Genomic DNA, 12,767 nt, shown 5'->3' on the forward strand with positions numbered 1-12,767 from the left:
CGCCGGGCGGGGGCCGGGCGGGGGCCGGGCGGGGGCCGGGCGCCCAGCGCCGGGCGGCGCAGGCGGGGGACGTGCCGCTCCGCTGCCGGGGCGCGCTGCCTGCCCCGGGGCGCCTCCCCGCCGCGCCACGCCGAGCCGCGCCGTGCTGAGCCGCGCCGAGCCGCGCCGCGCCGGGCGGGAGCAGCCGCGGCGCCGCAGGTGGGTGCTGCGGGCGGGCCGGGAGCGGCGCGGCCCCGGAGCGGGTGGCGGCTCGGGCCGGGTGCGAGCATCGCTCTTCCCGGGGGCCTCCTCCGTGCCCTGCGGAACGGCGCAGCGCTCCTCCGGCAGCCGCGGGAGCGCCGGGCAGGTGCCGCACTGGAGGGCAGGGGAGGCGCAGCTGCTGTGCCTCTCTCCTTCTCTTGCTTCTGCTCCTCTTTACTTTCTTCCCCTCTTTCTGTCCTTCCCCTCTTTCCTTTCGTCCTCTCCCCTCTTTCTTTTACTTTTCTTTCTCTTTCTCTGCTTGTCTCCCCCCTTCTCTCCCCCCCCCCTTCTTACCTTCCCTTTCTTTCGCCTCTTTCTTTTCCCTTTTCTCTTTTCTCTTCCCCCCCCCCCCCCGCTTTACTTTTTCCTCTTTTTTTCCTTTTCCCTGCCCTCTCCTCTCCCCGCTCCTCTCCCCGCCCTCTCTTCTCCCTCTTCTTTACATCTCCCCTTTCTTTTTCTTCCCTTTCTCCCCCCCTTCCCTTCCTCCCCCTTCCCTTCCTCCCTTCGCCTTTTCCCGCGGCAGTGCATTCAGGGGAGCCCAGGGCAGGCTGTTGGCCTCGGGTGTGCTGGGTTGGTGTGAAATCTGTTAGCGAGCACAGGGTTCAGGGGACATTTGATGCTCCTGAGGTGTTGCAGTCCTGGCATGTGGCTTTTTTTTTTTTTTTTCCCTCGTTAAACTTGCTAGAACTGGGAAAACCCTGAAGAAACCTCATTTTTTCAGAACAGCAAAGCTGTTTAGACGGTTGTAAATAGTTTTCTGTGACCCAAGTTGGGTGGGAGGACTCAGAAGCCTGACAGGCGGCTCAGTTACGCTCTGGCTTTGCCTCCTTTCAGTGTTGCTCAGAAAAGTAGATTTCTTTGTGGGAAAGGGGAGGCGTGGCAGCAGGAGGGAATTGCCGTTTGGAGTCTGCAATTTTACATTTCTTTTTTAATGGAATATGAGGTGGGCGACCTCAAAGCTGGCACGAATGACAGAGTCAGAAATGGTAGTAAGAGGGGACAAATCTAGCATTTCAGTCTATCGACTTCAACTTGAAAATTCTTGTGAAAAATAATGCAGTATTTGTAGCTCAAGTTGGAGCTCACTTACAACGGTATATTGCTTTTGAAAGTAGGTGTATACAAAGGAAAACACTACTTCTATTTTGTCTCCTCAGTAATTCTCTATAGTAAACGTAAGTTATCAGCATCACCTCTTTCCTGTGACTCTGAATTACCCCTATCTGGGGTAATACTTCTTTCCTGAGGCCAGAAGAGTCAAAAGTTGCTTAAAAAACCCGATGAATACCTTTGCCAAGTCTGCTCTCTTTTTTCTAACTTAAGCGAAATGCACTGGGGAACATAGAAGGTGAAGGTTTACAGTCTGCTGTACTGAGAATACGGTGATTTACTGAGCAAAATCCTGCTCTCCAAATTTGTTGCTGCAGTGGAAAACCCACTGCTAGTCTTATGAAAAGATTTAATGTTGTTTTTCCAATAATCTCCTCCTGGTTTTCCTTTGGATTCCAACATAATCCAAACGTTCTCCACTTACTTTGGTTCATAAGCTCCTGAAACTTGAAAACACCTAACTTTATCAACCTAGAATTCTGTCTTAGGAAAGGTGGAAAAAGGTAATTCCACAGGAATGTAGCATGCCCAACTAGTACAACCGAAATAACTTGTCCTATTAGGTTTACTTCATAGCTTCAGGGAGACTACTTCTTGCTCTGTGAAGCATTATTATAGGCAGGATAATTGTGGCACTAGTAGAGAAGCTTACTAAACCAAACAGAAACCTCATCACATCTCAGAAAACTGTGATAGGTTATCTCAGAAAGCTGTTTGCACCCACCAGACAAGAACATTGTAAATCATAACAAAAACTATGTGTTTGGTAACTGTGTTAACCAAAACGTTCCAAGGTGTGGATTCTCCTATCACAATCTCACATATTGTTGTTGATTAGATTTTAAAGCCACCTTTTGATTATCTTTTTGTGGGGTGGAAGGATTAGCCTCTTTTCCTACTGAAAAATCATGTAAGGAAGGGGGTAAGAGGTGGCAGTTCTCACCCAGTATAAAGTTTCCATGATGACAGTGAAAGTTACCCATTGCTGATGGTACATACAGCACTATAAACTATAATATGGGGGGGTGTGTGTCCTGTCTTTTTTGTGTATTTTGCAACGGAACTTACTTTCCAGGTAGAAAGTAAGTCAAGTTGGAGCTCACTTACAACGGTATATTGCTTTTGAAAGTAGGTGTATACAAAAGAAAATACTACTTCTATTTTGTCTCCTCAGTGATTCTCTATAGTAAACATCAGTTATCAGCATCACCTCTTTCCTGTGACTCTGAATTACCCCTATCTGGGGTAATACTTCTTTCCTGAGGCCAGAAGAGTCAAAAGTCTTACTTTCCTTAGACAATAAAAAGTTGCATTTTTGAACTGTATTTTTATGTGCCATTGTCTTGAAGGTCATATTAAACCCATGTCACCTGAAGTGAACCGTGAAAAAAGAAAATCATATAGTACTTCTTAAGCTGTAGATTTAAAGTAGGAAGTATTATTTTACTGACTTGCACAATAGACTTAAAACTGTGCACCTAAGCATGATGCTGATCCTTGTTAGTCCTCTAACTACAGGAGGTTCTTTTCTTTTCAGAGGAGGTTTTTGCTGCTGGTCTTATTTGTCCTTTAGATCACTGATGAACTGTAACTGTAGGCATAGCTTTAAAACATTGGCTTCTACATAGGGCTAAAGAAATATAGGGCTCCTCAGAATATTTTAACTGTTGTGCTTGAAGAGGGATCCAAGTACTTAAAAAATTGACAGTCTCTTCCTTCCCCCATGAGATTTAGTTGTGGTTTAATGATACTACCTTTACTGTAACAGAGTCTGCCAGTGTGTCCCATTCTGAAATACAGCATTGTCACAAGGCAGCAATTAGCAAAATTCTGTAGGGGCGTAAGGAGTGCAGCGACTGCTCTATTCCTGGCGAAATTATAGTTCCTACTTTAGAATAATGTGAAAAAATAGATATGCATTTTACTTTGAAGTAGCCAATGTGTACCAATTATCTTGATGAACACCAGCCAGTTGTACTGGGTGTTAAATTGGACAACATTTCTTTAAAGATTTTGTGGGTTTTTTTGTTTTGGGATTTGTGAGTGTACCTTCAGTGTTACTTACCTTGAGGTAAAACATATCTTTTCATCAGTACTAAGAGTTACAGACTTCTCAAGGTAGGAACTGGTCACCAAATTACTTTGCCATAACAGCTTTACTTTCCTCAGTTGAAATTTCTTACTGTTATAGCCCTGCCTGTGGGACCTCTAAGGACAGACATGAACGCAAATGGGAATCAGGCTTTGAACTATTCTGAGGAAGATTTACTTGATACAGTAGTACGAGAGAGTACTAGAAAGGCTACCAAAACTTGCATTTTTTCAATGCCATTTTACACACTGACTGTATGTTCATGTGGGTTTTACTCGTTTTTTAAAAGAGAAAGAATTTAGTGTGTCAGATTCCTGACATTTGAACATAAGATCTCCAAATAACCCAGAGGTTTGAATTTATTTTCATACTTCCCCCCCCAAACAGCTATCTACTTTTAGCTACTCTCACTGTTTAATCTCCATGTAGTGGTAGGTGTAGCAGTACTAGTCATTTCTGGAGTTTTGTTTAAAGCTGCCTTCTAAGCTAACAAGGGACTAGAAAAAAAACTGTGGGTTTTTTTCCATAAAAAGGAAGTGTCTTTTTCATTATTGGGTTTTTTTAAGCAGCTCTGAAGGAAAAGCCCTGCTCTTGCAGGGTGTTGTCAATGAGCAGCCAATTGCACCCACGTGGAACCCTGCTGTTGCCTCTGCATGACTTTCAGAATTAAGGTCTTAGTCCTGTAAAGTCTAATGGTAACCCAAATACTCAGCTTATGACCAATTCTTATTTTCAGTAAGACTGAAGACTATCTAACAGAACAAACATGAGTACTTTCATTCAGTTACAGGCGTATCTACTTTCAAGATCGTGCTGTTTGATATCATGGAAATGCTGAGTAAATGTGACTCCGCTCTGTGTCTGGCAGATCTCTGCAGATAACGCTGCGTCTGTACAGGCTGTCTTTGTGCTTATGCGTGTTTGTGTTTATGCAAGCTGCTTATGCTTTAAAAATCACTTCCTCATCAGAATGAACGTTCTGCATAACTGAACCTGAATGGAAGCAGGTTAATTGTAATAACTGCTTGCAGGACACGTATGCTTTGAAGCATCGTGGATATGCCCTGGTAATAGTCAAGGACTTTGCAGGAAATCCACCCTCAGTGGAGGGCCTTCTGAAGTGTTGAGGGGAAGTTTTGTATCTCAGGTGGAATTTGTGAATGGGGAAAGAGAACAGCAAGGATCTGGTCAACACCTGCTCACTTACTATTCTCGGGGTAGCTGAAGTTTCCTAATATCTTCCCTCCCTCCGAGGCAAGAAAAGGGAAAAATAAGTCAGTTTTGACTCTCACTCCCCACCCATCAAAACAATTACTTGTCTCCTGGCCCATCCCAACTACCACTTCAGAGGTGGGTGTACTCAGCACTACATTTTCTGCTTGGCTTTTCTTCAATCCATTTCTGTAAAAACAAAAATCTCAGGTTGTCATGAATGGATGTAGGATATTAATGCAGCTGCCAGGATGTTTTCAAATACCTTTGTAAAGCTTTGATTAAAAGTTGATCTGTCTGTGGACATTAATAGAGGCCTGCGTAATGTTCATGTTGCTGGGTCGTCTCCTCTCCACAAGTCACCAAAGCAACTACAAGAGAACAACCATCACCATCTACTTCCTTTGGTATTTGTTAGAGGAAGCAGAATAGGAGGAAAAATGAAGGGAAGGAGCTGGGTGCACGTTAGTTTGGCAGCCCACAAGGCTGAGAGAGTCGTGACACTAGAACATTGCAGCTAAGCCTGCAAGACCTATCAGATCTTCCCTGCTTTTGTTATAACTGGTTTTGACCTCCTGACAGACTCTGTGATACCACCTAACTCTAAGCTCTTTCCTGCCTTTCTATCAGTCTTTCACAAGATTTATGGGCTGCTGAAGTACCCCAAAGTACTTTCTTACCCTCTACCTACCCCTTTCTGAACTTCCGGTGCTGATACTGGCCTGTGGTGTATTTTGGAGGCTACAGTGCTTCCTCTTGGGTGCTGAATCAGTGTTTAACATCTTGCCTCAACAGTTTTTCCATTGATGTGAGAAAAGACTGAAGTGCCAAAATCAAAAGACAGCTGATATTTTTTGTTCTTGTGCCACCGGCCCCTAATGATTTTCATCTTATCATGAGATGGGTCTGTGTACCATTTCACAGCAAGCCCTAACTGCTTTTTCCAAGGAAAAAGATATACTTAGCATAAAAATGTATAGTAATTGCTTAAATACAAAAAATATCTACTTAGTTTATGGTTTCACTCTGCTCTCTAAACTACTTCAGACAGGACAGGGGAGGGCAATGCGTTTTACGGGAGCTGGCACGAGGGAGGCCCTGCGACGCCTGAGAACCGTGAATCCCGTTTTCCCAATCCTGATGCCCTAACTCAGGCAAAATGAATAGGCCCAGAGAGCAGTGCCAGCCTAGTCTAACACTGATTAGAGGCTGCCACTGCTTTTAACTTTGTTAAGGAAAAGACGCATCTCTCACTCTCAGCCATACCAGTCCAAACAAGAGCCTAAAACCCGGAGCCCGGGTTTGCTGGACTGCGGTGGGGTGAGCAGAGACTCCCAGAGCGCCGCAGGGCTGGTGGCTCCCCGTGGCAGGTCTGTCAGGGCAGGGCCTGGCAGCCAGGCCCGTCCCATCGCCCCAGCCAGGAGCGGGGCAGCTGGGGCGGCACAGGGCCAGCCCTGGCATCAGGCACCTCCCTGGGGATGGGGACAGGCTGAGGCCGGGCTGGGACTTGGGCCCAGCTTGTCAGGGCCCGTGGCCAGGCTGAGGGGGCTGGAGACCGGCCTTGCTGTGGCATCGCTGGGGCAGGGGCCGGTGGCCCTGGGAGGCTGAAGTGGGGCCACGGGGGAGCTTGGAGGGGGCTGGCTGGAGCCGTGAAGGCCTATTAGAGCCCTTGGGGCCTTGCTGGCGGCCATGAGAGCTGACCGCAGAGAGCTCCCAGAGGCTGGCTGGTTGGTTCTGCTGTGGTACCCCTCTCGGCCCGACGTGTGGCCAGCAGAGATGGGAGCGGGGCTGCTCCTTCCACCAGCAGCATGTCGTGGTATCGGACCAGTTGCACCGTGAAACTGCAGCCGAAGAGGTCTGCGGAAGGCTGGTTTCCATGTTGCTGGGCTGGCGAGGCACGTGCCCTTCGTCAGGGCTGGTGTAGCAGCGCTCTGCCAGCTCTGTGCCCTCGCAAATACACTCTTTCTTAGGACCAGTGGATATAAGGGTCCTTGCTAATAGCCATTATATGCTGCAGCTCTAGTCCAGCCTGTCTGTATAAAAAAACCTCCACCTGAACTTTGGCCTCCCTTGGAGCTGTGGTATAATCTTGTAAAAGTGTTTTGTTTGTTTTTTTCTGTGAAGTCTTAGGTTTCTTGTGGGTTTTTCTGTTTGTTTTTAAGGATGGGTGAAGCCACACTTAACTGAAATCACCTGCTGAGCTGGGCTCGGAGGGTGCTGCTCCCTTCTGTCCGTGGCCACAGCCTTTCTTTAATGAAGATTATTCTCCTTCAGTTCTTTTGGCATAAGTACCCATGTAGTCTATTGCTGACTTGTTTCAGTCAGTAGCATGGGTCAGCTTAATAATTCAGCATGTAGTGTTAACACAAGTTTATATAGTAACCAGGTAAAGACATTGTTAACAAAATCAGCTGTTTTACAATAGCACCTTTACAGTAATATAAAAGTTAAATCAGAACCTGACTTTTACCAAAACATCTCCCAAACTGCCAGGTAATAAGTGCGTGTTTCACAGATGAATAAACTAAGAGGCAGATGATCCAAGTGATTTGCCCCCGAACATAGAAGAGGTTCCAGAAGTCTAGATTTAAACTAGGTGTAGTAATCCTTCTTTCCATAAGGTCTATTTAAATGGAGAACACTAGTGTCTATTAGAAATCAAGTTGAAATTATCTTGGTTTTGTGTTTAGTCATGCTGTACAGTTTGTATACAGCAGTGAAGAATAATTTTGGCAGGAAAGAGAAGCAGGCAGCTAACTCAACCTTTGTTCCAACTCCTCCAAATACCAGCAACTACTATAAATTTCCCCCTTTAATGACTACTGCATCAGAAATACAGGCTCTGACTTGAGGAGGAGGCAGTAAAAGAAGGAAGTGGGTCAAGTACATAACTTCTGCAACTGAACTTCAGTTGAGAGCAAGACCAAGGCTGCAGCATGAAGTCTTTTATCTGTGGCTGCGCAAACCTCCCTCCTGTTCTCCCACAGTGCAAAGTACTGCCTCTGACACCGCATTCTCTAGTGTGCACACTAAAGCTATGCAGAGCTTGAGAAAAATATGTTAAAAGCTTTACTGAATGCAGTCTGAAGCTATGTTAATGAATATTCTAGGCTCATAAAATCTTATAAAACAAAAAACAGGTATATTATTAGATTAAAGGTACCAAATCTTTCCATATCCTGTAAAGGTCAGCTTTTGCAAAGAATGGCATATGATCAAGTTTTAGGACTTTTTAGAAAAGGAATTGCAAGCATAAACAAACAGTAACTTATTTTAAGGCTGTTCAGAGGAAGTAGCGTATCAGTGAGAGAAATTTGACTGGGAGGAAAAACCTCCACCTTAAGTTAAGAGCCATGTTTACAGGTAAAGGTTTGCATATCTCTCATTTTGGTATAATGGAAATGCAGGGTCTGCTTATTCTCAGCTCAAAACAATAGAGGAATTGTACCCAGCTGGGTGTACAAGACCTTTCTGAAAGAGATTCTTTATCCTGCTTTCAACTAAGTTTTATTCTAAAATAGGAGCAGGAAAGACTTCTTAGCAAGCTTTATTCTTTGGAAATTGTAGAAGATGAAGACCGCAATGGTAGCTTTTGATTAAGGCTCCGTCTCCCTGCATTGTGAAGAAGAGGGAGGGGGTGGCAATCCTCTTGAAGTGTGTGTTACTCCACAATGCTAGTGCTCCTGTAAAAACTGAGAATAGGATTAAATAGTAGTGCCAACTCTCATCCTAAAGAAAGAAGGATTCCAGCTTCTGTCAGCTAAAGCTTCACAAATATATTTGAAGTACATTTTATGTTCTAGAAAAGTCTTCATTTCCAAGTTGGTAGGCAGAAAACAGTAATTTTAGGGGTAGCCAGTATCACAAACTTCATCCTATGGAAATATATACTCAGTAGAGATTACAGAGACTATCACATAGTCTGAATCATAACTCTGAAACTATCGTAACTCTGAAAGTTGAGGAGCTATGCTGTGCTAATTTCTTTTTCCCCTTCTCATCAGATCTTTCCTGATGGTATTTCTAAGCTCATCTGCAGGATGTTGAAGAGACTGTATCTCACATAAAAATCTTGAAAGGCTTCAGGGACTGCTTTCTCAGTGAGAAGATAAAGCATGGCTAGCATCCAGGAAGTGAGTGGTAAGTTATAATTATGATGAGATCTATGTCACTGCTGAAGTGAGTATAAAACATTCTCGTCAAACTCTGAAGCATGAATTAACATCAAATACCTGCTTCTCAGTAACGTGTCTGACTTACTGGCTTTAATTTTGTCAGATGCAGCTGAATCAGCTCTGTTTTCTTACTGAACTTCGGTTTGTAGTCTTAGTACTACAGAAATAGTGTCTCATGAAAACTATTGGCCTCTCCCAGACTTTTTCTAGAAAAATAAACCGATTTTATTCATTAATTTCTACTTTTCAACAGAATATTTTTGGCTGAACTATTCACCTTTTTACTGTCACTAAATAACAATGTAATTATTAACCGGTAATTTTTTAAAGAAACCTTTTAGTCTTTGAATGACAGTCATATTTCTTTTTATTTTAGGATTTTTCCTTCTGTCTCCCTGACAAACTGACCAAACTCCTGAGAAACACAAACATTTTTCTGAAGTTGTTGAAGCTGATATTAGCAGAGTGGAGGGCAATTTTTTTAGCCCTGCAAAGCTACCTGTTATTTGAAATGCTGAAGAGGAAATTACGGTTTTGCCACAACTCGTTCTTCAGGCTTTTCTTGGGTCTAACTCTTATTTTAGTAATCATTTCCGTTTTGAAAGTTAACCAGAAACAAGACTTCTTAAATCGGAGACATCTAGAGCTGACAAAAGAAGATCCTATTGGTAATATTAACTGCACCAAGATTATAGAGGGGGATATAGAAGAAATTCAAAAGGTAAAGCTTGAGACGTTGTCAGTGTCATTTAAGAAACGCCCTAGACTAACAACAAATGATTATATTAACATGACAGCAGACTGTGCCTCCTTCACCAAGACTAGGAAATACATTATGGAACCTCTCAGCAATGAAGAAGCAGAATTTCCAATTGCCTACTCAGTAGTGGTTTATCACAAAATTGAGATGCTTGATAGACTTCTAAGATCAATCTATGCCCCTCAGAATTTTTACTGCATTCATGTTGACAAAAAGTCTCCGGAATCTTTTTTTGCTGCTGTGAAGGGAATAGTCTCATGTTTTGATAATGTCTTTATTTCCAGCCAGTTAGAGAGTGTTGTATATGCTTCATGGAGCAGGGTACAGGCAGACATTAACTGCATGAAAGATCTCTACAGAAGAAGTTCAGACTGGAAATACCTAATAAACCTCTGTGGCATGGACTTTCCTATAAAGACCAACCAAGAAATAGTAGAGAAATTAAAAGCCCTTAAAGGTGAAAACAGCTTGGAAACAGAAAAAATGCCTCTTCATAAAGAAGTAAGGTGGAAGAAACACCATGAGATTATTGATGGTAAAATAAAGAACACAGGCATAGACAAACAACTACCACCTCTTAGTACTCCAATTTTTTCTGGTAGTGCCTATTTTGTAGTTAGCAGAAGATTTGTAGAATATGTATTAGAAAGCAGGAAAATACTTAAGTTCATTGAGTGGGCAAAAGACACTTACAGCCCAGATGAGTACCTGTGGGCAACAATTCAGAGAATCCCTGAAGTCCCGGGTGCGGTTTCTTCTAGTGAGAAGTACGATGTTTCTGACATGAATGCACTGGCCAGGTTTGTCAAGTGGCAGTACTTTGAAGGTGATGTGTCCAAAGGTGCGCCCTATCCACCATGCAATGGAGTTCACGTTCGCTCTGTCTGTGTTTTTGGGGTAGGAGACCTGAACTGGATGCTACGAAACCACCACTTCTTTGCTAATAAGTTTGACACTGATGTTGACCCTTTTGCAGTGAAATGTTTGGAAGAGTATTTGCGAGACAAAGCTTTGTATCTGAAAAAGAACTGAACTTCTGCATGCTCCTGTTATGAAACATAGGTACAAATAGTATACAGCTATGTACTTTAACATGTAACACCGATGGTGTTGATGCTGATGATGGGTATAACAGTTCTCACCATGTTGGTATGGTGGTAATGACGCCCTCCCTGCCTTGTCGATGGACAAGGGGGAGAGAACGCATGTCTCGAGTGAAGATGGGGATGCCTGTATTGCACACTGAGGCTTGGAACTTTGGGTACAAAATCGAAGACAGCAATTTTTGGAAGACCAACTATTTGGAATATTTATTGTCTAAAAAGGTATAATTAATGGACTTCCTTTGGCTAAATGATTTTTTTTAAGGCTTGGAAAATGCATGTTGTTCATGGTTATTCGTCAGTTTTTTCCCCAAGAATGTAATGCTAGCTGGAAGGGAAGGATGAAGAGGGGGAAAAAAAAAAGGAAAAAAGCAGCTGGGCTGCACAGACTTCATACTGAGTACTGAAAGATCTCAGGAAAATAACATTAGGATTGATCTGAAAACTATACAAAAGGGAATATATCAAAGCCAGCTGTCATCATTTAACTTAAATCTGATTGCTGTAGGTCTGTAATATGTAATTCTTAATCCTCCTGAAAATTTCATCTTCAGCATGGAGTATTAAGGATTTGTGTTTAAATTTTTGTAGCCAAATCTTGCTTTTGTACTCTTACACTCCCCTGATAATGTGATACAAAGTTTATACATTAGTTTGTAATGACATCTTCTCAGGGAAACTTCAGGTTTGTGCCTGGTGAGTTAGACTTGTAATTTTACACTTCTTACTGTATCAGGAGTCTTGCTTTTGGATCCCAAATGACTCAAGTTTCTCAAAAACTTAAGATAACTTCAGTAGTGTCTAAATGTGACCGATGGAACTGCTGATTTCTGCTTCCTGACAAGCTCAACTTGCATTCCAGATTCTTTTGAGTACGCAAAAATAAAGTTATTTTTCTAAATGATATCGCCTCTTCCTACAATTAAAGTCCTTCTAAAAGGACCACCAAAAAATCCTAATGATGAAGACCGAAAATGCTTTTACTGTAGGTTGCCATACACAACTGAAGGTGCAGCTGAGACAAGTCCTACCTTTCCTCCATATGTTCATTCACTCATGTGTCTATGCTTGTTTGGGTTTAGTTGGTGCAGCTGATTTTTATTTATTTGCTTCTTTTGGTGGAAAGGAAACGAGGAAATCTGGATGAGTTTTGTTCTGGGTTAGGTCCCTGCTTAGTTTAGCTGCTGCAATGTGGCACAGAAGCATGGTGATGAGAGAACAGGACACTGTGAGGGATGATATAATTTCTTTCCATATCAATTCAGGTTTGTCATGCATAGTTACTGGCAGGTGTCTCATCTTTCTCCTGAGATGACAGTGGAGTTCATTACAGGCACTAGCAAATGGCAAAACAGACTAAATTTTTTGTTTCTTGAACTGTTGCTGTGATTGCAGCATGTGTTTCTTACAAAGGTAGTTTGTCATGAAGTTTCTCCTAAGTTGTGCCCCAATACTTAGACATTAACATAATGAACTGCTTACTGTTGATCATGCAAACAGCTAGGGAGGCAAGCAATTTAATCTGAAATAGGGCCTATTCTTGCTAACACCTGCCTTCAAAACCACCTGAGAGCTGTTTAGGGAGTCTTCAGAGACTCTCACATGATGCATAAATAGGTAATTAAAGCCTGTGAGCTGAGGCAGCAGGGGGAAATACCCTGTCTTCCCCACCCTTTGGCTTTTCTACAAGAATGCTGTTATAGACAGTTGTGCTCTACCACCTTTGCAGAAGCTACAACAAGGTGTAACTTCACTGCTTATAGTACTGGGAAATTCTGGGAAGTCATGTTATATTTTTAGCAGAAAGGAAGCTGTTTGTTTTTAAGAATTTCCACCTAAAGACAAGATACATGAATAGCTTCTATGAGACCAGAACTACTAGTTCAAATAGACTGAAAGAGTGATAATGAAGTTCTCTGCACAGGACGGACTGATGACGCAATTGCTTGAAATCTGCTAGAGAGCTAGAGCATCAACCCCTTTACCTACTTATTCCAGTCTGCTTTGTATTTACTTGTTTGTATAATACAATAAATGCCTCTCTGTATCTCTGTTGTTAATGATACTGCTGCTGT

General features: G+C 42.9%; 1 protein-coding gene across 1 annotated transcript; it reads left to right on the plus strand.

The window, feature by feature from the left end:
* Positions 1–175: 175 nt before the first annotated feature.
* On the plus strand, positions 176–11,592 carry GCNT1 (glucosaminyl (N-acetyl) transferase 1). The gene is made up of 3 exons (XM_075488250.1): positions 176–198; positions 8,659–8,794; positions 9,206–11,592. Exon 3 carries the CDS (start codon positions 9,341–9,343, stop codon positions 10,619–10,621), a length of 1,281 nt encoding a protein of 426 aa, XP_075344365.1. The 5' UTR covers positions 176–198; positions 8,659–8,794; positions 9,206–9,340; the 3' UTR covers positions 10,622–11,592.
* Positions 11,593–12,767: the final 1,175 nt, after the last annotated feature.

This window comes from Mycteria americana, chromosome Z, assembly GCF_035582795.1.
Source record: "Mycteria americana isolate JAX WOST 10 ecotype Jacksonville Zoo and Gardens chromosome Z, USCA_MyAme_1.0, whole genome shotgun sequence".
Taxonomy (NCBI): domain Eukaryota; kingdom Metazoa; phylum Chordata; class Aves; order Ciconiiformes; family Ciconiidae; genus Mycteria; species Mycteria americana.

Excerpts from the sequence above, each read along its gene's own strand:
- GCNT1 (XM_075488250.1), top strand. The coding sequence starts at position 9,341 with ATGCTGAAGAGGAAATTACGGTTTTGCCACAACTCGTTCTTCAGGCTT.